Source organism: Xiphophorus hellerii, chromosome 8 (genome assembly GCF_003331165.1).
Source record: "Xiphophorus hellerii strain 12219 chromosome 8, Xiphophorus_hellerii-4.1, whole genome shotgun sequence".
NCBI lineage: Eukaryota > Metazoa > Chordata > Actinopteri > Cyprinodontiformes > Poeciliidae > Xiphophorus > Xiphophorus hellerii.
The window spans coordinates 27,301,770-27,327,486 of record NC_045679.1 but is presented as its reverse complement, the minus strand read 5'-3'; the positions used below and the strand labels follow the sequence as shown (position 1 = coordinate 27,327,486).

At 41.2% G+C, this 25,717-nt stretch overlaps 1 protein-coding gene across 1 annotated transcript in view; it reads left to right on the top strand.

Moving 5' to 3' along the window:
• The window catches only part of vcanb (versican b), a 32,427-nt gene extending 15,323 nt beyond the window's left edge, over positions 1 to 17,104 (top strand). The window contains exons 9-17 of the mRNA XM_032570428.1: positions 5,249 to 5,409; positions 6,066 to 7,383; positions 7,475 to 7,588; positions 7,678 to 7,791; positions 12,674 to 12,832; positions 12,903 to 12,985; positions 15,357 to 15,501; positions 16,416 to 16,598; positions 16,677 to 17,104. Coding sequence (XP_032426319.1) covers positions 5,249 to 5,409; positions 6,066 to 7,383; positions 7,475 to 7,588; positions 7,678 to 7,791; positions 12,674 to 12,832; positions 12,903 to 12,985; positions 15,357 to 15,501; positions 16,416 to 16,598; positions 16,677 to 16,906 — 2,507 coding nt within the window. The 3' untranslated portion in view covers positions 16,907 to 17,104. The remainder of the gene's footprint in view (positions 1 to 5,248; positions 5,410 to 6,065; positions 7,384 to 7,474; positions 7,589 to 7,677; positions 7,792 to 12,673; positions 12,833 to 12,902; positions 12,986 to 15,356; positions 15,502 to 16,415; positions 16,599 to 16,676) is intronic.
• Positions 17,105 to 25,717: the final 8,613 nt, after the last annotated feature.

Below are 25,717 nucleotides of genomic sequence, written 5' to 3'. Positions count from 1 at the left end.
AAATGTTGCTACAAGAGCAGGAAAAAGTGCTAATATCCACGCAGAGAGCAGGTGCAGCAGAGGAAATGTTTATTTCCAGGTGAAATGACACCTGAGAGCAGGGCCGTGTTGAAAGAGGCCATAAAGTGTCTGCATGAGGCCGTCAGCTGCTGAGGTGGGCAGAAACAGTCCAGACTCATCAGTCAGCGCCGATATTCTCTGTCCTTCAGCGCTTCCACTCCATGCTTTTATTAGCACCTATTAGCTTGTTATTTCCCATCCCATTCCCACTCCCAAATCATCACACGCTGACTCTTGGCCATCTTTGTGTCGGGGTCTAATTTCTCTGGGTGTCGCTTTACTGCTGCTTTCCTGCAAACTCCAACAGGAAACACAGACGGAAAATAAAAGTGATATCGTCTTCCTATAAACAAGTAAATCAAACCATGTTAGGAAGCTGGAGCGCGAGGGTGATGGATATACAACTGCCAACGGAGAACATGGGTTTGAGTCCAGCCTTAAAATAGCTGCGGCTGAGGAATTGAATGAAATCACACAATAAAGCGCGTTTTATTGAGGAAAGCCTTGCGGCCTTTTTTCTCACATCTGAGAACCTCCCAACTCAGCAGAAACCCTCTTCAAATTGCTTTACTGGATGAAAACAACTCTGGAAACCACCCGGCTGGTAAAATTAAATTCAAATATAAAAGGTTAAGACGATGAAAGCATTTTGAAAGCACTAATTCTAAAATTACATGGAGATCAGAGATAACAAATGCAAATCAAATCTGCAAGCAGCGGTGGGTGGCCCTGGCAGCTCAGTGCCGATTCGGCTTCGAGGCGACGGCAGAGGTTCCGCCACGCCGTCGCTGACACTTTCACACTCATCACAGCCACATGTACAGCCCAGCAGATCTTCTAAAGCCCCTTCAGTCCTGCTCAGTACGAGTCCAGCAGCGATTCTTACAAGTTCTGCTGAAAGCCAAGTTATTGCCACTTCCAGTTTTGTGGTGAAGCATTGGCTAAGACTTCCTGTTGGCTTCTGAGCATGTCATATGATTATCAAGAATTATGGATACTGTTTTAAACTTCTACAGCTGGGGAAACAGGAGGAGTCACCCAATAATCTTCTGTGTCTTCTCTCGATGGACGGGGCTTCAGTGATGTCATTTATTAATAATATTGGCTTCTTTAGAGGTCGACAAAGGTCATTCATATTCAGCTTGGTGCAAATCAGATTATGTATATGTGATCTAGAGCCAACCATAAGCAAACGGCAAGGGATTGGAACTTAATATTCTGCCACGCCCTCATGCTCCAGCCAGTCGCCATGACGACTCAGCATCATGTTGATCCATCATCAGATCGACATGATGCAACTCTTTGACATGATGAGTCAAAGAGTAAAAGGAAGACAACCAGCAGCTAAACAGGTGACTTTCTGTTCAAAGGGGGCGGGGATGTTTCTAGGCTGTTGCTAGGTAACCAAAGATTTGGTTAGTTGATACCACTCACTTTGATTTGCTGGCTGTGAGAGGTTGAGCAGCTAAAACTTTTCCATTGCCTAAATCTCCCACAATGCTGTGTGGTTCCGGATCAAACTTCTGTGAATATTTTATATATTGAATATTCTATCAGATGTGTTATCTATTGATATTGATCATACGTCTATTGTGATATATACTGTTATTGATTTATTGTCCAGCCGTACTTACCACCAGCACAGAGCTTGCTCGGCTTTGCGCAGCAGGTAACTCTGAGTGGGTCTGTTCGCTCGGCCAGAGGGGCACGCTCCTACTGTCCGAGGGAAACTTCAAGGGCAGACTGAACTTCTGCAGGAGGTTCTGATCCAAATCCTTTGGGGGCCATCTGGAAAATCATTTGTCCAGAGAACAAAAGGTCTTCAGTGAATTCAGTATTATGCAAACATAAAACATCCTGATACAATACATGTGGGATTGTTTGTCATCCAAAAGAGTGGGCCTCCTCACGATTCAGCCCAAGAACTCTGCCACGAACAAAGAGTGGGATCAAAACGCCTCCAAACTTCTTGCAAAAATCCCGAGACATTTTATTCATGATCTGTGGATTTTGCAGACTGATGGAGCACCGCGTCCGAAGGCTGAACTAAACAAATCACCCAAAGATCAGCTCACTGAACCCTGACGCCGATCCTTGTTGTTTAGTGAGAAATATGACAAATATTGCCTCATATTTGCTCAATTGAAGAAATTAAATAAAAATACAAATTCTACAAATTTTAAAGGGACACTTTGGGCTTTTTCCTGAGTACCAGCAAGGCAGAGCCAAAGTACATTTGGGGGCTTTTCTAGAGTTTTTTTAACAGAAGGTCATTTGAAATTGAAGGATTTTATATTTGTGTACCTGACTGAGAAAAGAAAGCTAATTTGAAAAGTGTTTATGAAAACTTTGAAGAGCTTTGTTGCATGCGTTTGAAGAAAGTCTAAAAGTATCTCTCAATAAGAAAAGCACTCATACACCTCACTGTACAAACACAGGTTAGTGTGTGATTTAGCTTCTCCTCTGCAGTTCTAGCTGTCTTATCACTTCAGTAATAAGCCTACATAGGTTTTGAAAGCCTACATCTCATTAAACTTTGACAGAATTAAAGCCATTGAATGAACAAGAAACTGTTTCTGGCCTCTTAAAGTCGTAGGCATGGCGTTCTTTTCGTCTTCGGATGTCAGTCTGAATCCCTCCTAGCAGAATTTTACACAACTTCCCACAACCTTTCTCCCATTTTGAACATAAAATCCTAATGAGGAGACAAAAGCAGGCATTGTTTCAGAGCAGCTGCTGGCAGCGGCAGGTCTTAATCATAACAAACAGAGGCCAGAAACTGTTTATGATCTGTGGCTGCTTTAAATCAATATCAGAAAGGAGCTGCTGTGGGGCAACGCTGGTTGCAGAAGAAGTACCGCAGAAACCACACATTTCCATAAATGTAAAAAATGACAGAGATCTTTTTTCCCCCTCACTGTATGACAACATTAATCCAGACTAAACTTTTCCTGCTTTAAGTCAGTTAGGATTACCAAAACAATTTGTTACAGAAAGGTTTGTTTTTCTACCTCTGCTTCTTTAAATTCAGATCCTTACATGCATAATAACAATCATTGTCCCATTTATGCCGAAGCTTCAGCTTCTTGGCTGATGTCTTATGATATTCCTTAATATTTCTACGTATTATTCATCCCTCATGATGATGTATATTTTGTGAATCGCACCAGTCCCTCCTGCAGCAATGTCTCCTCTGAATCATGCTGCCACCACTGAGTTGCTGTTGCTGCTCTTCTTAGATTTGCAGACTTTGCCAATTTCCACCATGACCAAAAACAGTCGTTATGGTCAGATGTTTAATTATAGCTTCATCAGACCACAGGACATGTCTAAAAATTAGCGGTACACGGTGTTAAAAATGTTGAAGTTGTAATAATATTGGTAAATATTGAGATGGTATCAGTTGGGATATCTGCCTGTTTTCTTCTGTCATCTTTTTCATCAGTCCTTCAGGCAATGTGATTCTTGTTCAATGTGAATATTTATTGTTGGACTCTGTCCAGTTGCCAGAAAATTCTTTTCTAGATCAACTATACTGATATTGATATCAGATCGGTTTCATTATGGATCGGTTACAAGGCTTTTGTTCCCGGATTGATTCATACATTTCTCACCTATGATGACAATGGTCATCATTGGTGAATAATTTATTTTTAGTTTTCACATGATGTCACTGAAGATGGCGTGTCTTTGAGGTGCTTCCATTAAAATACATCCACAGATGCATTTAATAATAATACAGTACAATTGTATTTTATTTCTAGATCCTCAAGGACATTGTCCAAAAACAAGCACTTAAAAACAAGACGCACACACACAACACAGCTAAACTTTCTAATTTTACCTACCAGATTGACATAATCTTCTGGATTTAAACAAATTGTTTTAATGCACCGTAAATTTAGTGCATGTATCCATAAGTCTTTTAAGAAAGCAAAAAAAAAAAAATGTCTATGAAAACGTTTTCTCTCATTGTTATGGTATTTAGCAGAGAAACATATTTTGGTAATCCTGATTGATGTAAATGGTTCCTCAGTGAAGCCATTTTTTCGCTGAGGAAAAAATGGCTTATTTTTTATAAACTTATGTTAATATCTTGTTTCAACTGTGCTCATCACAGTTTGCATACAGTAATTAGAGGGCATAAATTTCAGAGAACTATTAGCAGCCAGTGTTTCTCCAGCAGAATTCAAAGTAAACGGTCTGATCTGTAGGCTGCATGGAAACAGAAGACTCAATAAATCTGCGGCAAAGAGAAGAGAAAACAAACGGATACATTTTCAAAGATTGTTCTCATAGTATCATGATTCCAAGTGAGCAGTTGGGGGCAAATCTGTTTCTTTACAAGAACTTACAAAAAATGACTTTACAACCTTCTGAAAGACGCCAGTGAGATTTCTTTAACAAGTTACATAAGTAGAAAAACAACTTTTTTTAAAAAAGTTATGTTAAGAAGATCAAAATCTACAGCTGGACCATGAACAATGTTTAGTGAAATGACAAAAAGTACACTCTCGGACAAACGCATTAAACTACCATTTTTAGATAACTGTTTAGGTGTATTTTGATACTGAAGTACATTAATTTGTAATTGATGATGACGATACCATACTTTGTAGATACAATAGTACCCAATGACACTGAAATATTTCTTTGAAGTATTTTTGCAGTAAGCTTATAAATGATATAAGAGTCCTACAGTTTGGAAAGTGTAGTAAGCAGAAAAAAGCAGGAAAACATGGATACAAAGAACTGGACAATGAAACTCGGTCACACAAATATCTTGCGTTCATTTCCCAAAATGTGTCACATTTTTATTATTAGTCCTGTAGTCCAAACCTTTATCACAGGGCTATTGAACTCCAGTCCTCAAGAGCTGGTGTCCTTCAACCTTTGGATGTGTTCCTGGTGTAAAACACCTGGATCTAATGGCTAAATTGCATCTTCAGCATGTTGCCAAATTCTTCAGAGAACTGATAGTGACATAATTATTTGATTGAGGTGTGTTGAAACAGAGATGCTTTGAAAGGACGAAAAACAAGGACCCTCGAGAACTGTAGTTTTACAGCAGTGATTCATCATATTCAACACGGCCCACACTTTAGTACAAATAGTAGACAAAGGTTTTTACGTCAGACCAGTTTGTGTCGGTTTCTGTTAAAGCTTGTTCTGTCTCCTCTGCCTCCAGTGAGTCGAGTCTTGGATTTCCTGAACAAGCCGTCAAACGGCTCCCATCCTCTATTGCCACAAATCTCCGGACTCACTCAGGTATCCAGTGAGGCTGTCTTGAACAATGAAGACTCTGAACTCCTCCCTGACACCATCCGCTTTGTCAATGGAAAACATGAGGTACAGAGGAAACTTCAGTCACCTGATAATTCTGCCAGTCTGTCATTCCAGCCTTTGTTTCTCCTTTTCTATCTGTTGTAGTAGATGTGCAGTAACAATTCTATTAATACTACTTCTATTGTAATTGAAAGTAGGTTGAGTGAATCAGTTAACCAAGAAAGTAGTAGGTCTTGACCTTGTCAAGTTAAAAGACATTCTATGTTCATCAAGCTGATTTTTTTATTTAAATTTATAAGCTGGTGCACTTTGCTGGTTTGGTTCTGATTGCAGTCAGCAGTTCTGTTTTCTAGACAACAAAATGAGTAGAACACCACTAGTTGACTTTGTTGAACCAGGAGTGGCTTCAGCCAGACTTCTGAGAGGACTAGACTGCAAAATCTTATGTCAGTCTCAGTTTTGGCTATAAAAACCCAAAAAAAACAAAATAAAACATGCAAGGTCATCCGCTGGACAAATGACTAATCTTAAAGCCCATCAGTTTATACTTTGAAGGTTTAAATGTCTTCGTTCCCATCCAGAAAAAAATATTCACACGTGAATCTGTGCCTCCTGTTAAGGTCTGTCAGTGACGTCAGCGAAAGTTTGACCTGTTTGAGCAAAACTAGGCAACCAATATTCTTCTTCCTGAACTTCTTTATTTGCTTCTGTACATCCAGGTGTCATTCAGCCCACGACCTCCAGAAGAAGCCCGAGGGGATCAGTTTGAGACGGCGTCTCCTGTTTATGTTGAGGAGGTGGACATTGGAGACATAGACGATCTAAATGTGCATTCTTTAGACCACAGTGTCTTACAGAGTCACACAGGCAAGACCAGCGATGAGGCCACTCCTCCCACAGATACAGCCCAACAGGATGCAACAGTTCCAGTCCTTGACGACAAGCTAGCCCCCAAAGTCTTCCTAGACCCACAGACTACTGCATCTCAAGGGCCAGAAAAAGCAGCAGCCACCACCACCACCACATCTTCATCTACAGTCTCATCAATAACATCTACAACACTGCCAGGTCCTATTGTCCATAATGTTTCCCAGACCGGCCCTCACATCGTCCATGAAGGCACAGCGGACAAAAATGCCGAGGCTTTGCAAGAGCGTTCTGAAGATGGAAATGTTCCCACTCCGGCTTCAATTTTGCCTGGTGTGATGACGGATGAGGCGGAGATAGGAGGGAGAGAACCTCCAACTTTTAGCCCAGGTATAAAGTCCCAGAAAACGTCCACACACACCCAGATAGGCAACTTTGAAGGATCTGCTTCTGGACAGGAGGAGTCCTCGGGGCAAGATGATTACCTTCCAGATATACCCAGCCTCGCCAAGACACCCCCATCAATTCACCCCACCCTTCACACCAAGCAGCCTCTACACACAACAGTCATAAAAGAAACAGACGGAGTTGCAGAGACTGCCGATGGAGCTCAAGAAACAGGCTCAGGTGCGGAGCAGATGTCTGGAGAGAGCGAGGCCTCTGGGGATCAGCGTGGTCCGGCTGACCTGCCTCCAGGGGTTAGTGCCACTGTTTTACCAGGTGTGGCACCTCTGATTCCTGGACACCAAAGTACAACAGAAACACAGGACATATACTCCAAACCCAGCAGGGTTACGCATTACTCTGTCACTTTACCGGATCTCAAGAAACATTCAGCTGTCACCAACAAGCCTTCACCTCCAACGTCTGATCATACTTCAGGTCCATCCAGCACAAGCTCCACACTTAGCATGAGGGATAAGCCTGCTCCAACCACAACAGCCTTTACCCCTGACCAGACAACCCTCTCCACCCCCCAATGGGCTCCAATCTATGACCCTTCAGCTAACGCTCTCCCAAATGAAGAATCTGTGGACTATGACAGCAAAAGCTCCCCTGTTTTGCTGGAGTCCCACCCGGAGACCCCTGTACAGAGTGGAATCACAGAGCAGGCAGAGGCCTGGTCTGATTTAGAGCCTTCTGTGGAGCCCAGTCCTGTGAATGTTCAAGGTATAAGGTTTGGACATGTAGCTACATACAAACAGATGCTGGACATCACAGCTCAGCTGACTATTCCATCCTTTCTTTTGAATGTGTGCAGACCTACTGCCGTGCTCAGTCAACGACTGTCTGAATGGAGGTTCCTGCTTCGAGAAAGGCCCAGTGAACATCTGTGTCTGTACACCTGGATTCAGTGGACTGCGCTGTGAAACGGGTACCCAGACACAGAGAGCCGACCACTCGATCCCCATGCTGAGAGACTGATGATGTGTAATAATAATGCACTGTGTTGTGTGTCTGCAGATGTTGACGAGTGCAACTCTAATCCGTGTCTGAATGGAGCCACCTGCTTGGACAGGGTCAACTCCTTCACCTGTCTCTGCCTACCCAGCTACACAGGAGAGCTCTGTGAACAAGGTGGAGTACAACACCTAAACAAGCTTTTGATGCTGCTGTCTGCTCTGTGAAAGAAGTGTTAGGTCAATAAATTTGAGGTTTATAAGAACTGGAACTAGAACTCTTTTTTTTTTTTAGTATCTGACCATGACCTTTGTGTTCCTACACAATTCTGCGCAATTTTAATCTCACTTCAGTGATCCGTCTGGACTTTCTCCAGTAGAATTTCAACTGGGCCAATCAGCAAACAAAAGGAGTAGCTGTCAACTTTCTGCGTGTTTTAGAATTGTGTTCTGCTTGTAGTTTGGCAATGGCAGCGGAGGAAGTTAACAAAGTCGTTCAGTAAGCATTGGCAATGCTTCCAGATATCAATTAACAACCACTCGTTCAGCTAGGCACTTCTCTCGTCACTGTGGAGGATGGTTGTCCACACCACAGGCAAATTCCGGTAAGCTCATTAGCTCATGCTGTATTAAAAATGTCACGATAGCAATTGGGTAAAATTTTAAATTTTAATCAGAGTGCACGCCTGGAGCAAGCGATCGTCTCTCAATAGTCGAGGGTCCAGACCCTCTGTATGAAGCAAAGTGTTTAACAAGGGGCTGCAAAAGCTGAACAAATTTATGGACCTAACACTGACCGGTGACTGATTTGTTATCCCCTTTAACAAAACATTCATCTTAATCACAGTTCGTTTTATCCATCCACACATTAATCAGAGCACCAAATGTAAATGTTATTTCACAACACTTTTTGTGTTTGGATTGGATGTCATTTTGCTCTCCGTCTCTATGCTGGCTAAGATAGTACAAAAATAAGTGCAGGATGAATGAGGGATGAAAGCTTTGAAGGACCTAATTGGGTCTTTCACTTCCATATTAAGGCACTGCTACAGGGTGATGTACAGTAATATTTCATCATTCTGTTGGTGACTTCAAAGAAGTCATGGACTGACTGGGAGTCAGTGGGTAAGGTACTTGTCTTACAGTGGGTTCGATTCCAGCTTTCTGCCACACGCCGATGAGCACATGCACTTAAGTCCAACTTGTCTGTCGGTCTGCATGAGCTGTGCACACATTTGCGAGTGCAGCTGGACAATCTCCAGCACCGGGCGTCGGCTCCTCTGCAGATTAGTTTCAGCCTGCCGTCCAATTCTTCTGTCATTACTCAGCCTCCCATCCAGGTTTGGACGAGGTCTCAAGAGGCGCTTGAGATTCGGATTTTCCAGAACTGACTGCTGGTTTTCAGCCACCAGAGTTATTCTGATTTCTAATGAGCACTGAGTAAATTTAAAAAGATGATAAGCTTGAGTATGTGGAACACTGGACTAATTTCAGGCAGGCCAGTTGCATTCTTTCTTCAATTTATGAGCCAGCTTATTATATCTCGAGGTAAAAGGATTGTTCGTGCAACTTCTAATCTAAAGTAATTTGTGAAACTGCAGGCTAAGAAGTTATCTAACTTAAAAGCAGAGCTTAAAGTCATTTGATTCACATCTGGGGGAAAGGTGCATGTATTTTTCAAAAGTTAGGTATGCAATCTTTTGAAGCAAATTGTTGTTGCTGGTATCTCAAGATTTACTGTAAAAGAACTAGACTATGGTCATGGGACAAAAAAACAACAAGCCTATTTGAACAAACATTTGAATTTAACCTCATGTAGAAATATACAAAGCACAAACTTTACTATGTCATTATTTATTCAATAATATTGAAGCTAAAATGTAAAGCTTCTGAAAAACTAAGTATTGTAATTTCTGGACTATTGATGTCACTTGAATTGAAGCCACACCCACTAACTTCGAAAACAAACAAAAAAAAAACCAGTCTGTAGGCCACACTTGTCTATAAGACATTGTAACATGACCTATTTACACATTTTTTAAAGCTTTTAATGAAATTCATACCGGCTGTAACTTGAATACTTACCGTAAATACTTTTTCTGAACAGTGCCTGTGAAATGGCTCCTTTAGAAGAAAATTAAAGCCATCGATGGCTGTTTATCTTCCTCCTGCCGCTTCACACTAAAAGCGGCACCTCTGACTCTGTAGACAGAGTCAGAGGTGAACAGCCTCACACTCACTTGTCTCACACCTGGCTTGTCCGCTCCTCTTTATCACACTGCTGTCCAGCTTTTCAAAACCCATTGGTGAAAAGTCATGTATTAGCTGCACCGCAGCGTTCAGAGCGAGTGGAAAATGTAGCGGCTAATCCGAAGACCATCTTAAACCCCCTAAACCAGAGATAAGTAGAAAATATGTAAAACCTTCAGATTTAATAGGAATGCATGTTCTTATAATAACTAAACCATAAAAAACCCTAAACTATTGTAACCCTGCACAAGACTCCTCTTCTTGACTGCTGAATCTCATCCATGCAGTCTGTGAAGATCGGCGGGCTAATTCAACTTGATCCAGCAGGAAACCTGCTTCCTCCCTGTAGATCTTCAGCAGAAGTCTCACTGAGCGTGCTGCTGTATTGGCCAGATGTCGATCTCTGCCTCCAGCAGAGGAGCTCAAGTGAAATCTCGTCTCATCTCATTCTCATGAACCAAACATCATGTAGCGTCTTCTCGTCTCGTGAGCTGGGCGTATTGTTGAAGCCCTCATTATTTACACTGCTTCCCATTTCATTATGAGCTGTGGGTGGAGGAGTTGGGGGGGGGGGGGGGGGGGGGGGGGAGAAATCCCCAGCCTCAAATTGTTTGTCTGCACAGTTTATCCATTTGCAAGATAAATGTGCAGCTTGCTGCGTGTAGCGTTAGATGAAGCTTCCGAATTCCTCCTTGTTGCGTCCAGACGGTGGTGGACACAGCGACAGGGACACAGATGTCCTCTTGTGGAGTTCTCATAGCGGAAAGGATCAGGAAGTAAAAAAAAATAAAACAAAACAGATAATTGCTCTATTATTCTAGCAGAAAGCTTTTGCAGCTGCTTGGCACCGACTCATTCCTGCCACATGGTGCCTCCCCCCTCGTCTCCTGCATCCAGGAGACGAGGACGTGTTCTAGGCCGACCCCCTGTGACCCCGGCGCCGCAACACGTCCGAACGGCGCAGCTCATCTCACACGGCCTCAAGCAGAGGGCGGCGCTCCAGGCCTCACCTGAGCTTCCAGGTGGCTGCACAGAGGAGCCATTAGGAGGAAATGGACTGATGAAGGCGAACACCACCAAGCCTTGACAGCAACTTTCCATTGCGATTTTTATTGGCTTTCACATTATCCTGAAGCCAGTGACACAAAACAGGCTTTGTTTACTGAGGCCAACAAAGCAGAGCGCTGACTCTGAGTCATTGTACATGGAGCTAAATGTGCCTGTCTGTGTGCTTGACCTGCACACAACGGGATATTTGTGAGGGTTAATGAAGTCCAACTGTGCGTTACTGAACTCCTTCAGTGAGTTGGGGGGTGAGGTGTGTGTGTGTGTGTGTATGAGGGTTATTCCCCCAGCTGGACTTCAGCATCGATCTGGCCGCCGCAACAACTGAGTCTGAGAAAACAAATGAAAGCTTTTGTCTCTGTCAGCTGGAGGTTATTGTTAAGGCAGCGTGGCTCCAGCTCAACTCCCTCATTTACACAGCCTGACCGAAAAAAGCAAAACAAAGCCGTCACACACACGCTCGGCTGGACCCTCCGTGCCTCTGATTACTGCGCCCGTTCACGGTGGCGTTCTTACGCAACGTCTCCACAACCGTGCTCAGCCGGAGTTTAACTTTTCACCAAAGTTTGACTTTTTCTGTTGCGAAAAAGACAGTTTTTGTAAAAAAATAAATAAAAAAATGTTGACATTCAGTTCAGTTTATTTATATAGCGGCAATTCACAACGAATGTCGCCTCGAGGCGTTTTATGAAAAAGTCATTTCAGTTCAACTACAGATATTCCAGTTGGTCCCAGTTATCAGGCTCAGTTAATTATTCAAAGTTGAAAAAGTTTCTAGGAAACCCATCAGGTTGCACTGAGTCATTGACTTTCAGCGTTCGCTTTCCTGGACGAACACGTAGCAACAGTTACTTGCGTTGTGTCGTTGACTCACTACATTCACTTCCTTTTTGTGACATGACATTACTTTGAGCTGGTCAACTAAGGCAACCCTGACTCATGGATGATTCAATCAATCATGGAATGATTACTTGTTGGACGATTGTCAATTTGTTCTTTATATTTGTGGCAGAAAAAAAAGAAGAATAAAAAACACAAATATGGTTGAAAACGGTCTTATTCAAAAGCTAATTGTTTAGCATACATTTACATTTAACTTGTCATTATATGGATAAGTTAAATGTCACGTCTTTTTATGTGAGAGAGAAAACAAATAAAATCCCTCTGTTGATGAAATAGTATTTTGTTGCACCTCTTTTATATTTCATATCTTTGATCCTTTATATTTGATCTTGTGTTGTCAGTGGATTAAAAAAATTAAGCTGATTAACCGCTATCTAGGGCTGTGATTAATCAGACTAATCAATAATCGTGATGATTAGCGATAATTAATCACTAATCATCATTATTGAAGATAATGACTGGTTTAGCCCCATGATAAACAGGACAGTCTGAGCATTCGACAGAATAAAACCGTTTTTATTCATGCAAAGTGAGCAGCATCCTCTGCTTGTACAGTATAGTAATTCAGCTCAGGTTATTTTTAAAATTGCAACAATGCATATTAATGGACATTTTTTGTAAATACATGAGACTGTAGCCAAGTGGCTAACTGACAAACACAAATAATAATGAAGAAAACCAACCAAATACAATACTGCTAAGTAAATGATGAAACGCATCTAAACTATATCGAGGATGCAACCACAAGACGGAGAATTCATAATCCTACTAGCATTATAAGAACTGTGTGCGTTTGTGGCCTTTCGCTGTGTGTTTAGCATGCTGTGTTTCTGTGTGTGCAGACACCGAGGTGTGTGGGTTCGGCTGGGCCAAGTTTCAGTCCCACTGCTACAAATACTTCAAACACCGGCGGACGTGGGACGCTGCGGAGAGGGAGTGTCGTCTGCACGGCGGCCACCTGACCAGCATCCTGTCGCGGGAGGAGCAGATCTTTGTCAACCGTGAGTCTGTCGCAGGAAGAGCTGCGCTGCTTCTTCCGCTTCACTGACCAGGCCGTCCGTCCATCTGCAGGTCTGGGCAGTGACTACCAGTGGATCGGCCTGAATGACCGGATGTTTGAGAGAGACTTCAGGTGGACCGACGGGAATCCAATGGTGAGCCGATGATGGCGGGTAATGGGTTCAATGATCTGAGTGGACCGGATCGAGCAAACTTCCAATTTGTTTTTTTATTAGCAGTGAAAAAGGGTAGAATTATCAAATAGTTGAAACAAAAAACTTAAAGGGGCAATATTGAGTGAAATTGACTTTTTTCGTGTTGTAATGTAATCCCCTCATCAAAAACATACCTGGAGTGTTGCCTTGATTTTTTTTCATGCATGTTTGAGAAATCTTTTACTCTCCCGGGGAAACCATTCAGCTGAGCAGAACACCTGGGTGGACCTAGCCCCGCCTAGGAGGACAAAACTCCTCTTTGGAGCTGCAGCTTCCAACCTTCCTCTTCACAGAGCCGCTCCTTCAGACTAGCCTGCAGCAATTAGCAAACACCTGGTGGAACTGCACATCTGCTGAGCTCATCATAGAAGCTACAACTCAGAGCAACACTGTAAAAACATTGTTGAAGGGTTAATAGAGGAGCCATATTGTGATGACTTCCTGGAGGTGGAGTGTTGGAAAAAGTAGGAGTTTCTTAGAGACAGAGGCCCAATTTGAAAACGTTAAATTACAAAGTCAAATTTCTTTTAAGTTATATTTGCAACATTTTTGTAACAACTGAAGGTAACAAAGTTACTTGATTGCGATATAAAGCCACACTGTGTGGCTGGAAAATACATAATACTGCCCCTTTAACACTAAAATAAATACTCTTAATCATTAGTTGCGCCTTAGTTTTTTTTTTTTCTTTTTGTTGCAAGAGAGCCAGGCAGACTGAGGTGCACTGCGCACAGGGAAAGCACATCGTAACAATCAACTGTTCATAGTGCAGCAGGCTGAAGCAATTAGCTGATTCTGCTTCTGACAGGCAGTTAATCTGAATCTAATACTGATTTTCTGCTCCAGAAATCCAAAGCGCCTCAGGATGTTTAGGTAAAGGTGATCAGATACTGTTCAATCTACTGATTACAGCTATAAAACACACACACAAACACACCCCCACAAACACAAACAGATCACATGCTGGAGAAACAGAAATTTGCTGTAAATGACTTTTATAAGCAGCTAGCACATTAACCATCATGTAAACACACGTACTCTGGAGAGATTTTCTTTCTTCACAGTTCTGCAGATTGCTGCACGCAGCAGCAGTTTAAGAATTTAAAACGTTCACTTTTTTTTTTTTTTTTTTTACCTTACCATAAGACAGAGTCGATCCTCTGCTGAGTTACGGTAAAATATTTGCTACACAGATGACCTAGCAACACCGTGACACACGGAGGCCCTGACGGCAGACCTGCAGACCTGCAGACCTGTGTTTGTTTGACATGGAACCCAAACAGGGGTGCACACGTGTGTGTGCTGCACATGTGTGTGTTCTGGGAGAAATGGGCTGCATGTGGGCCGGATTAGTTGATGGGAGCAACAAGAAAAATGTTGTTTTGATGCGTCATCATTGAGGAAGTGGACACACCCAGAGACGTTAAACCTGCAGCTTCACTTCTTCTACCAACGCCATCTGAACCAAACCACAGGACCCTTTTTGTTTGGATGTTTAATCCAACCTCCATGAGGCTTCAGCTTCTCCACCCCTGATCTCTGGGTTATTTTGCCAGCGCCACCATCTGGTGGCTCAGTGAAATACATCCAGCTCCTGGTGAGCTGCTGGCGTTTTGCAGCTTCTGTCCTGCATGAGTCTGCAGATGTTAGAGAGCGGTTACTATGCAATAACTTCCAGTTTTCATTTACTCATTAAGCTTCTGGGTATATTTTGTACCTTTTTCTTTCATTCATTAAGTATGGTTGGCAGAATCAGGAAAGAATCTGATGCTGACCTTTTTCCACTTAGACGGTTCTAAGAAAAATGAGCCTGCGAGAAATTACTGGAAAATAAATAATCGCAACAGCTTATTAGGACCGATATAGGGAATTAAAGAGGAGTACATTTTCACCCAAAACAGAGACATTTTTAACTATAACACTTGGAAATGTCTGAGTTTGAAAAGTTGAAAATTTGCTAGAAAGAACCCCCTGAAATCTTTTTTTATTAATCTCAGAAAATTTCTAGAAAAAAATCCAGGGAGATGTTTCAGTTTCAAAAGTCAACATTTTTACATTGTTGGACATTTTATTTATTTATTTATTTTGAAGAGACAAAAAGGAAAAACAAGGAAAAAAAAACCTAATAATAAAACAAATGATCATGCCCAATGCCCAGTGCATGCAATTTTCCATAATTTGCTCGAAAAGGAGCAGGTACAAGACACAAGGTCTGAATTTCAAAGGTCCAATCTGAGTATAACTGAAGTGATATTTGAGCGTCTGATTATTGTTTGACTGTTCGTCACTAAAATGAAACGTGTTCCGGCAGCAATATGACAACTGGAGGCCCAACCAGCCGGACAGCTTCTTCCAGTCGGGGGAGGACTGCGTGGTGATGATCTGGCATGAGGGGGGCCAGTGGAACGACGTGCCCTGCAATTACCACCTGACCTTCACCTGCAAGAAGGGAACAGGTGGGCTCCAACCCGCATGTCAAACCTTTCAGTTCCCTCATTGTTCAGAACTACTCTGAAAGTCTTTCTGTAGCGCCCCCTGGTGTCGGAGCACAGGCACAGAGCGTGTTACGCTGTCTACGCTACAAAAACTCAAAATTGTATTTAGTGTTTTTGGTCTAGTTTTTAGAGTAAATATATTACAAATTGACTTACAAAATAGTTTTTCAGGGAGAAATATGAGCTGGTTATAAGTCAATAATTCCTCAATGTTGATGAAAAGAAGTTACTAGTTCCATTGGCAAGTTATTTTACTTATAACAAGACATTTTTCCCATCTTAAAAGTGAAATTACCTGACAGTGGAACAGAACAAGTACTGTTTCATTAATGTTAAGGAATTATTAACTTAAAACAAGCTCCTATACTTACTTTGAAGTTAGCTTTGTCTTACTTTAAGTGTACTAAAATAACACCAGTTATTTGCACTAGTAAATAGTCTACAAGTCTATTCTATAGAAATAGACTGTGGTTTTTTTGTGTGTGTAAAAACAAAAAGAGATTTTGTGTTTTTGCTGTGTAAATAGTGAAACTAAAGTTAGAACATATAGCATATATTTATAATTTGACAGCAAACTTTATTTTTGCTCTCAGATGCTGCAAGCCTTCCTTGCTTCCAGATATTCCCCCTGATGCCAAGATATAAAATATTGATACTTTTGAGACCATTGTATCCACAGCTGTGGCTACAATGTAGCTCACCACCATGAATGGGAGAATGACTGAACACCCAGTAGTTCATACTGGTTAATTTTATCTCTCTCCAACTTACATATAAGATTGTTTATGAGTTGTGTTTAGCTGTGGCTGCACCGTCCATTGCCGACGACAGAACGTGTCCGTCGCTCTAGCCGCTCTCTGTTTCTCACCGTCCAGTGGCCTGCAGCCAGCCGCCTTTAGTGAAGCACGCCGAAGTGTTTGGAGCAAAGAAGCCCCGCTATGAGATCAACTCCCTGGTCCGATATCACTGCAAAAAGGGCTTCATCCAGAGACACACCCCAACCGTCCGCTGCTGCGCCAGCGGCCAGTGGGAGACGCCCAAAATCACCTGCATGAGTCGTAAGTGAGCTCTGAACGGGACTGAACGCCTGCAGCGATTATCCTGCTGACACTTTTTTTTTTATCTGTCTCTCTCAGCTGCGACCTACCACCAGTCAATGATTGTTGAGCACTACGGCAACCAGAGGGAAGAGCAAAAGAGGAACCACGTCCATCACACCAACGGCCAACAGAAGGCCAGTCAGACCCAGGAGCAGGAGCAGAGCTCCGGCATCCTGCAGAGCCTCTGGAGCCCCTTCCAGGCCCGAGTTCAGCAACTCTTCAGGCAGAAGAAGCACGCGAACCAGGGGGATCAGCCCGGTCACTGAATGAGTTTGAGGTTTTGTTCGAGAATCGTGACGGCAACAGATCAACGCAGACCGGCCTTGTTGGTCCGCAGGCATCGGTAGACAGAAGTAATGTTGTTAGATCGCCTGTCTATTGATGGATCTCACAAGAACAACATGTGAGATGTGCCAACATGTATTTTCTTCAAAAAAAAAAAAAAGCCAACAAAAAAAAAACAATAGGATATTAACTGTAACACTTGGGACTGATTCATTTTTTTCTTAACTCAGCGATTGTCTCAGTTTTCATACAACGTCGCAAAACTTGAGTCATTGACACTCTTTCTTGTTGCTTTAGGTTTTAGAAAATGTTCATGCTGAGAACACTTTGCTAAATATGTCACAGCATCGCAGAGGGTTTTGTATGTGGATGAGAGGACTCTCTAGCTCTACCTTTTATAGAGCAAGAAAACACAATTTTTGTAAAAGCACACCAAGAAACTACCATTTTTGTTATGAAGTTTTGAATGTGGTCAATATAAATTACATTACTAGTACCAGAAAGACTGCATAGCATATGAACCACTAATATTCAAAGTGATGGCTAGACGAGGAGTGTTTCAGTCCAATCCAACAGGCAGGTTGGAAACGGTTTTCCCAGATGACTTTGGGTCCTTACAGCAGCACAATGCACCCTGGCATACAGCAACAATAGAACAGCTTCAGTCACGCAACAATAAACGTATGTTGTTGACTTGGCCTCCAAATTCCCCAGATCTCCATAGAACTGAGCATCTGCAGGTTGTGCTGGACAAATGGAAAGTTTGTTCTCCACTTCTGACACCTGCTGAGTGTGCAAGACATCACAGCACACCTCTGGTGGTCCAGAGGGATCCAACAGTCCTCTGGTCAAAGGTGTTCTGTCAGGAAAAGGGGGATGGACACACTGTTAGGCAAGCATGTCATGATGTTATACCAGATTGGTGTACGTCATCATTTAAAGGGGCAGCATTATGTATTTTCCAGGCACATTCAAGTAACTGTGTTGCCTTCAGTTTTTTATAAAAATGCTCAATATATCAAATATGACCTAAAAGAAATTTGACTTTTGTAATTTAACTCAGGCTGCACAGTGGCGCAGTTGGTAGCACTGTTGCCTTGCAGCAAGAAGGTCCTGGGTTCGATTCCCAGCCAGGGTCTTTCTGCATGGAGTTTGCATGTTCTCCCTGTGCATGCGTGGGTTCTCTCCGGGTACTCTGGCCTCCTCTCACATTGGTCTTTCTAAATTCTCCCTGTGTGCATGGTTGTTTGTCCTGTATGTCTCTGTGTTGCCCTGCGACAGACTGGCGACCTGTCCAGGGTGACCCCGCCTCTCACCTGGAACGTAGCTGGAGATAGGCACCAGCAACCTCCCGACCCCATTAGGGACAAAGGGTGAACAGAAAATGGATGGATAATTTAACGCCTTGAAATTTGGTCTCTTTTAAATAAAAAAAACTCCTGGTTTTTGGAAACTCCGCCTCCAGGAAGTCATCACAACATGGCTCCTCTGTTAATCCTTTAACAACGTTTTACCTGCGTTTCACTGAGATGTAGCTCTTATAATGAGCTCAGCAGATGTGCAGTTCTACCAGGTGTTTGCTAATTTCTGCTGGCTAGTCTGAAGGAGCTGAGGGATGGGAGTTGCGGGGAGGGGCTGCTCTGTGAGGTGGAAACTTGGAAACTGCAGCTCAGAGGAAGAGCTGTGTCTCAAAGGCGGGGCTAGGTCCACCCAGGCATCTTGCGCAGCTGAATGGTTTCCATGGAGATTAAAGGATTTTCTTTTTCAATCATGCATGAATGAATTAAAATGACACCCCAGGTATGTTTTTGATGAAGGAATAACATTATAACATGATGTAAAGTTCAAAAAAGTAGATTTTTACATAAAACTGCCCCTTTAGTCATTTGCTTGAACACTTTGCTTTAGACTGGAATAGAATTCCAAATGATTGAACATGAATGGGCTTTATTATCTTTTGGTGATTCAGATGTGATGTGCGTTTTGGCCGTTAGTTCTGTCTTCATCTCATCATTTGATGAAGTAACGGGACATAAATTGATCCAACTCTTTAAGGATTAAGGTGCCACTGTGATCAGATTGAGGGACTGTTATTCCCAGGAAAAGAACAACATGTTTCTACCTTGTTTTGACTTTGTCTGGAGTTCCAGGAGTTTATGAAGCAGTGGTGCCGGCAGCTGCTGGGACAATTTACCACAAATTACCAGGTGGAGTGCACTAATAATATAAAATTTGCATGTTCCATAAAGTAATCTTTCTGCACGCATTTGGCAGCCTGGGTGTGGTCATGGAGGGAGCTGTGATGCACAGCAGAGAGAGTGTGTTCAAAAACAACATATCAGTTAGCAGAGCAGTTGCACTGGTGCCTTACTTAATGCTTAAAGGATAAGTTACTCATAAAACACCACGTACTGGATCAGTCAGACACACCCTGTTTGATCCTTTCATACAGTTTGACTGATTATTTTTTTGATTTTCTAAGGAGGTGATTTGCAGAGAGGTTGTGAGCAGTTGCTATCTTACCTGCACAGAAACAAATGCAGACTGTACATTCACAGGCCAGTTCCAATGCAGACCTAACACAAGTCCAAAATATTAAAAGCAGATCACTTTTCAAATATAAAATTATAATATATAGAGCAAATTTTATCTTTTCGTATTCTAATCGCATAGTTGTTTTTACGATTTGTTTTCTCTTTAGAGTTTTTTATGTTGTTGGGGTGAAAACGGGACATTAATGCACACAAAGGTAAAAATGGAATATTCAAAATTTGCAATGTGTGCTGTTTCGGCTATTCATGAGTTATGTATTATGAAGCCATCTGACTTTAACTTATTACATACTTTTACTATGAATGGACTGTGATTAAGTAAAGGCTGGTTGGGCCAGAGGTGATTTATCCTTTATTATCATCATTCTTAATGTTTACAGATTTTTGCCTCTCATTAATATGAATTTGAAACATTGTTACCATGTAGTCTTTTATGGTGCATTACTAGGTTTTTTTTTGGTTTGTTTGTTTTTTGATACACACTGTATGTGTTTCGACATTGTGCAACTCAAAATCAGTGCAAGAAATTGACCGTACAAATTCTTGTAGTTTCTCCATCATGAGTTTTTTTTTTTTTCATCCACATGCTGCACAGCTGGGATCTGTGTTCTGAAGTCTAGAAATAACAGACAGAGATAAATAACCTTTTCATGCGCCTTTTGAAATGTTTTTCTACATTATGTCATTACTATACTTGATATATCTGTGGTGCAAAAGGCTTATTTTTATGTAATCATTGTTCCATCCATTTTAACTGCTCATTATCGGTGTTTTATTGTATTTGTGTTTTAAGTCGAGACGTTGTAATAAAACCTTTACAGCTTTATGAAAAAGGCTCTGGTGGGATTTCTTGCTCTTGCTCTCATCTCCTGCTCTACAGTCTGCAGACCTTCTGATGTAGAATCAGATGAATATGAACGCCATGAAATTAGACCACATAAAGCATTTCAATATTTATTCCAAAAAAGCACGAGGACTGTTTGACGGTGAAAAAGCAGTGAAATCAGGCCGATATTATGGTTATAGTCTCATTTTTCTTGTAGCTGTTACTATTTGACGTCACTACAAACTGTGGAATAATGCGATGGATCCTGAGTGTGTATTTGGTGATGCTGGTCTAAATTCACTTCAGAAACTCAGAGATGAGTAAGTCCCACAGATGTTCTGAAACCTCCCGACTGAGCGGTGACCACACACACGACGCACTATCTGTTTCTGCCGAACTTAAAATTAATCAATAATAGATAATCCTGAGGAAGTCCTTTTTTTTTTTTTAATTGAAATCATAGAACATCAAACACTATAAAACACTGTTTACTCTGCTATTCACCGGAACCTACATTGTATCTACATTTCGGATATTGTAGAGCTTGGTGTCATTCATTCCTCCAGACTAACTTAGACTGAAAGTTATTTTGTATAATCAACAAGTTCATATCTGTAGGAAATCAGACTGAGATCTCACAAAATGAAAATAACACAATGAACACAAGTACAATGTCTGCGCACAGGTACTGTCTGAGAACAAAATCTGTTTTTGTTTTAATTTTATAAATAAATGGCATGTCTAGAAGTATCATTACTCTTCTCAATAATCAGTGGAAATCATTTGTATGCATCGTATTAATCAACATATTCTCATAATTCCTGACCAGCTTTCAACATGTTTCCTCTGATATTTTGATGATTTTTCTTTGGAAAGAAATTTTAGCTCTATGAGTAAGAAGGCCTTTTTTTCCAGAAGTCAGGAATCTAGCTGGGCAACTTCAAAATAATATCACTACTATCAGCTAGAAACAGGTCTAAATCTTTCAGAGAATTTAATAACTTTGGTTTTAACTGATGATGAAATGGGGCAGTTTTCATAACCTAAAGTGACTGTAGAACCAAAGACAGTCGTAACTAAAACATCGTCATGTTATCTTCCTGTTCACTCTGTCACACGATTTAAACCATATTTTAAATTAAGAAAAGCTAAAATGAAAATAGAAAAGAAATTAACTTGCAGCAATCCATGTTTTACAGTTTTCTTTTATTGTGTGATACAAAATTACAATGCCAAAAAAGTGAACAAGAAAAAAATAAAACAAAAGCAAACAAAACAAGGAGAGATTTACAGATGACACTATATATTAATCCAATGCTTAAAAGAGAAATCAATAAGAACATGATGTAATCTGGATTTTCATGTTGGTGTAATCTTTATTTTTGCAGCATCATTTTTTCAAACTGAGATTTTCAGACTGAGATTAAAAACTCATGTCAGACTGACGGTTTGTGTAAGATCATCAATGATTCCCTCAAACAGCAAAACTCAGTCACACAGGAGCTGCTGTGGGAACATATGAATCATCCTGAACAGCTGAGAAATGATGTATTTTTTTTCTCAAACTTTACTGCACCTGAAGTGAAGAAAGCTGATATTGTTTGCTATTTTCAGCTGTTTTTCTTCTACAAAACTGTGCATGAAACAGAAGAAGTCATTTTATTAGCTAATCACGGTAGATGCCTCTGCTACCAGTTATGGTAGAAATACTGCAGATAACCTGAGCCCTGGCAGCTGACTTCTCATGTTTTACACAAACAGCCTTCATGAATCCAGTATGAGATTGGATTCATGTGTTTTCATGTGCGTCAACATGAAAACCAAGACGTCACCAAAGCTGCTCTCATTCGCTTCCTAAAAGCAACCTTTACTTTGGCAGGAAGCTTGAACTACGGTTACAGAACCGACTGTAGGGAGCCCGGTGAATTGGCTCTGTGTTTGGTGGAAGTGTGATCCCTCCCTGTGGAAACACACGTGCTGCATTACTGCATAACTCAGGAACTATCCATCTGCAGACGAGTCAAACAGCCTCCCCCTGGTCAACGTTGTTCTTTTTCCGTTTTTTTTTCTATCTGCTTCTAAAGCCTGCCTCATTAGTTGCCCTCTTACGTGGAGATAGTGGGCACATGAAGAAGGTTTCAGGGATTATGATGGGTTTAGTTGACTTTTTATTTCAAGATCTTAACGGTTTCCTTATTGTGCAACTGGAACGACGAAGATCCCCGAAGAACAAAGAAAATCCCCAAAATTACTCCGACTGACAAACAAAGTTAAGCACAGAAAAATAATGGTCTGACTTGAAGCTAAAGCCGCGCGCTTCCAGACAGGAGAGGAGCAGAACGTGACATATGTACGGCATCAGGACTTAATAAGGGATCTGTATGGTCGGGCCCAACCGGCCAAATCAGTAGTTATTGTTGCAGTCGCGTGATGAAAATTGCATCACTTTGTTCTCATCCTCCTCTTGTCCTCCCTTTCTTGCCCCTCTAGTGAACTTTACCTTTCTCCACGCAAAAATTTTGTGTGATTGCTCAGAATTTTGGGGGCGTGTTTGTTTATGTGCACAACAGCCCCAACTATTCAACTTCCAGTTTTTTCGCCCAGAAAAAAAGGTGCGTGTGAAAACGAATGTCCCGAAACCACGACTCTGCGTCAACCGTTCGACTTCACCCCATCCAGTGGGGCCTTCACAAGCGATTATCAGAGTGACCAACAGTCAGTCCAGACAGTGAGTAAAGGTCACCACACAGGTCAACGTTACCAACAATTAACCAATGTGTGTCAAGATTTCGATAAACCTCTCTACATCTGATGCTTGGACCTCATGAACAAACATGTGTCCCTTTTGATATCATTGTTCAGCTCAATAACTGCGTTCCTTTCAGAGAGCTGCAGTTTTCATTATGCTGATTGCAGCATGGAGGAAGAGGAAGAGAAGAAGAAGAGAATAAAGTGAAGAAATACCCAGAATATCAATGCTGTTTCCGGATCTTTGTTATTCCTGAGAGATAAATTATTCACACTGGGAAACAGCAGATCTCTCATTATCGTGTTTCTTCAAAATGAGGTCTGTCGACTGTTCTGGAGCCACACTCTTACTCAGGGTATCACCGTCACTGTTGCCCTGGATAGTCAGAAACATCCTGGGGAGGGCAGAGCATCCTGGCTCTAGGAGTACAAATGACAAATTTGACTTTGCAGGCGCTGTGGTTGGGCAGTACGACGGAGTATTAGGGGCATTATCAGAAAATAAATGTATAATAAATATAAGAGAATAAGAGAATTGTAATTGTATGATTTTATTCTCAAAATATGATTACTTTATTCTCGTATTATTTCAACTTTATTCTCACAATATTATGAGAAAGTAGTATGGCTATTTATTCTCATAATACTTTAATCTCATAGTTTTATTTTAATTTTTTTCTAAGTATGGTCCTGATGCTCCGTCATAGAGCAGAGATATGAATTAGGAAACAGAGCTGACATTGGGCTGTCATAAGGTCAGCTGTGTAATCATGTAAAATATCATCTAAAAGTAAAATATCCTAAACTATTTTAACAATATTTTAAATGATAAATATTGTATTTTTTGTATAAGTTACATTTTGTTCCATATCTGACATATTGCGTGGAAGTGTGGAGTAGTACATGTAAAACATATGTAGTTTAGATTTTTCTTTTACAGAAGAGAGCTGTCTTAAGTGAGAGTGGAGATCCCACAATGCAATATTTATACAGTTAAACTTATTGAAACTTCATGAGCTGAGTAAAATATTTTTAGAAATATGTACAAAGTGAGAAATTAGGAAATATTCACGACGAAGCAATTTGACGCTGAATAAGCTGATGTCTTGTTGTGGATTCTTGGTTTATTTTTGTGCATTCAGAAGTTTGTAACAGTCTGAATATCTCATTTTATTTTCATGTGAATATGGTGCAGATGTTATACGTTTATATTTCTTTCTGCCTCACTTCATTCATTATTTCTCTTAGTCGTTACATGAACTATTCATATTTATGACTGGGTGAAAGAAATAAAACATTAAATGAAATGAAATAATGTTCAGTAATTTGTCAGGGATTCAGCCAGAGGCAGTAGCAACACGCCAGCCTTCAGCTTGGGAACCTAAACCTAAATCTGTGCCTGTGAACGCATCATGCCCATTTATGGAAGAATCCCTTCCTGCTTTCATATAGCAACGACAGGTTGGCTGGTGTTTGCTCAGCATGCTGGGAGACTGAGAGACGCTTCCAACAGGGTCTTGGAGAGCTTAGACAGCATGTCAGCAGCCACATAATGCCAGCACATCTGCCCTGCTCACACACAGGCCTGGCTTCATCCAGTGCGTGACCTCACCTGACTATGTGCCATCAACATTTTGTCACCAAGCGTTTCCTCTTTAATCTCATCCGGCCGTTTTTATTTTCACCTGCCACCTAGGGAGTGGGCTGCACACTTTCAGCACAGATTTAGATCTTACAAACTCTAAACTGTTGACTACGGTGGAAATCCGAATTTATCCGTTGATGGAAAAGGAAAGACATTATTTCTCTTTGTTATGAGCACCGGGAGCCCCCCCCCCCAAAAAAAAACAGCTGTAAAGATGTCAGTCTGTTTCTGCTTCAAATAAAGGTTGAAGTAGGTTTAGAGAGGTTCATGTATTTGTACTGTTTGAACCTTAAATAACATGACAAATATATCTTGAAAGTAACTTAAACCTAAAAGTGATATAATTTAAGCCAAAAAGTCATAAAAACTCCCCACAGCAGCTGTTTTAGGATTTTGGTTTGATCTGGTTTGGAGTTTCAGGGTTTCTGTTTTTGTTTCTATGCATTCTTGCTAACTGTGTGTTAATCTCTCTGCTGGGTCTGGTTCTGCTTTTGTGTTTATCAGTCATTTCTGTCTCAGCTCTCTCCAGCTCCTTGCCTCCACCCCAGCTGATGCTTGCTGCTAAGCAACCACCTGTCCAGCATACACACCTCCCTGTTAGTCAACCCTTTATCAGATCCTTCAGGTTTTTTTCCTTTGTGCTATGCTTCCAGCATAACTCACACCAGAACTTTACAAATTAACTAAACTACCTACTTTGGCCCTCAGAATCCCAATTACTAAATAATTATGCCGATTGGTTTTTGGGTACATTTTTATGTTTTCATTCACTTCAAGCTACATCATATAACTTTAACAACAATATATATTTTTTACATAATTGCAAAACTGTCACTATGTGGTGGGAGTATAATATGAAACTGTGAAGAGTTTCAGTTCTGATGGAGTTCTACTTCATGGATGGAGTTCCATGAAGAGATGGAGTTCTACTTCTATGAACAATCTTAAAAACAACCAATCAAAGCCAAGGGGAGTGTCTTTGTGTTGTCAATCATGTTCATGTACAAACGTGTATTTGTTC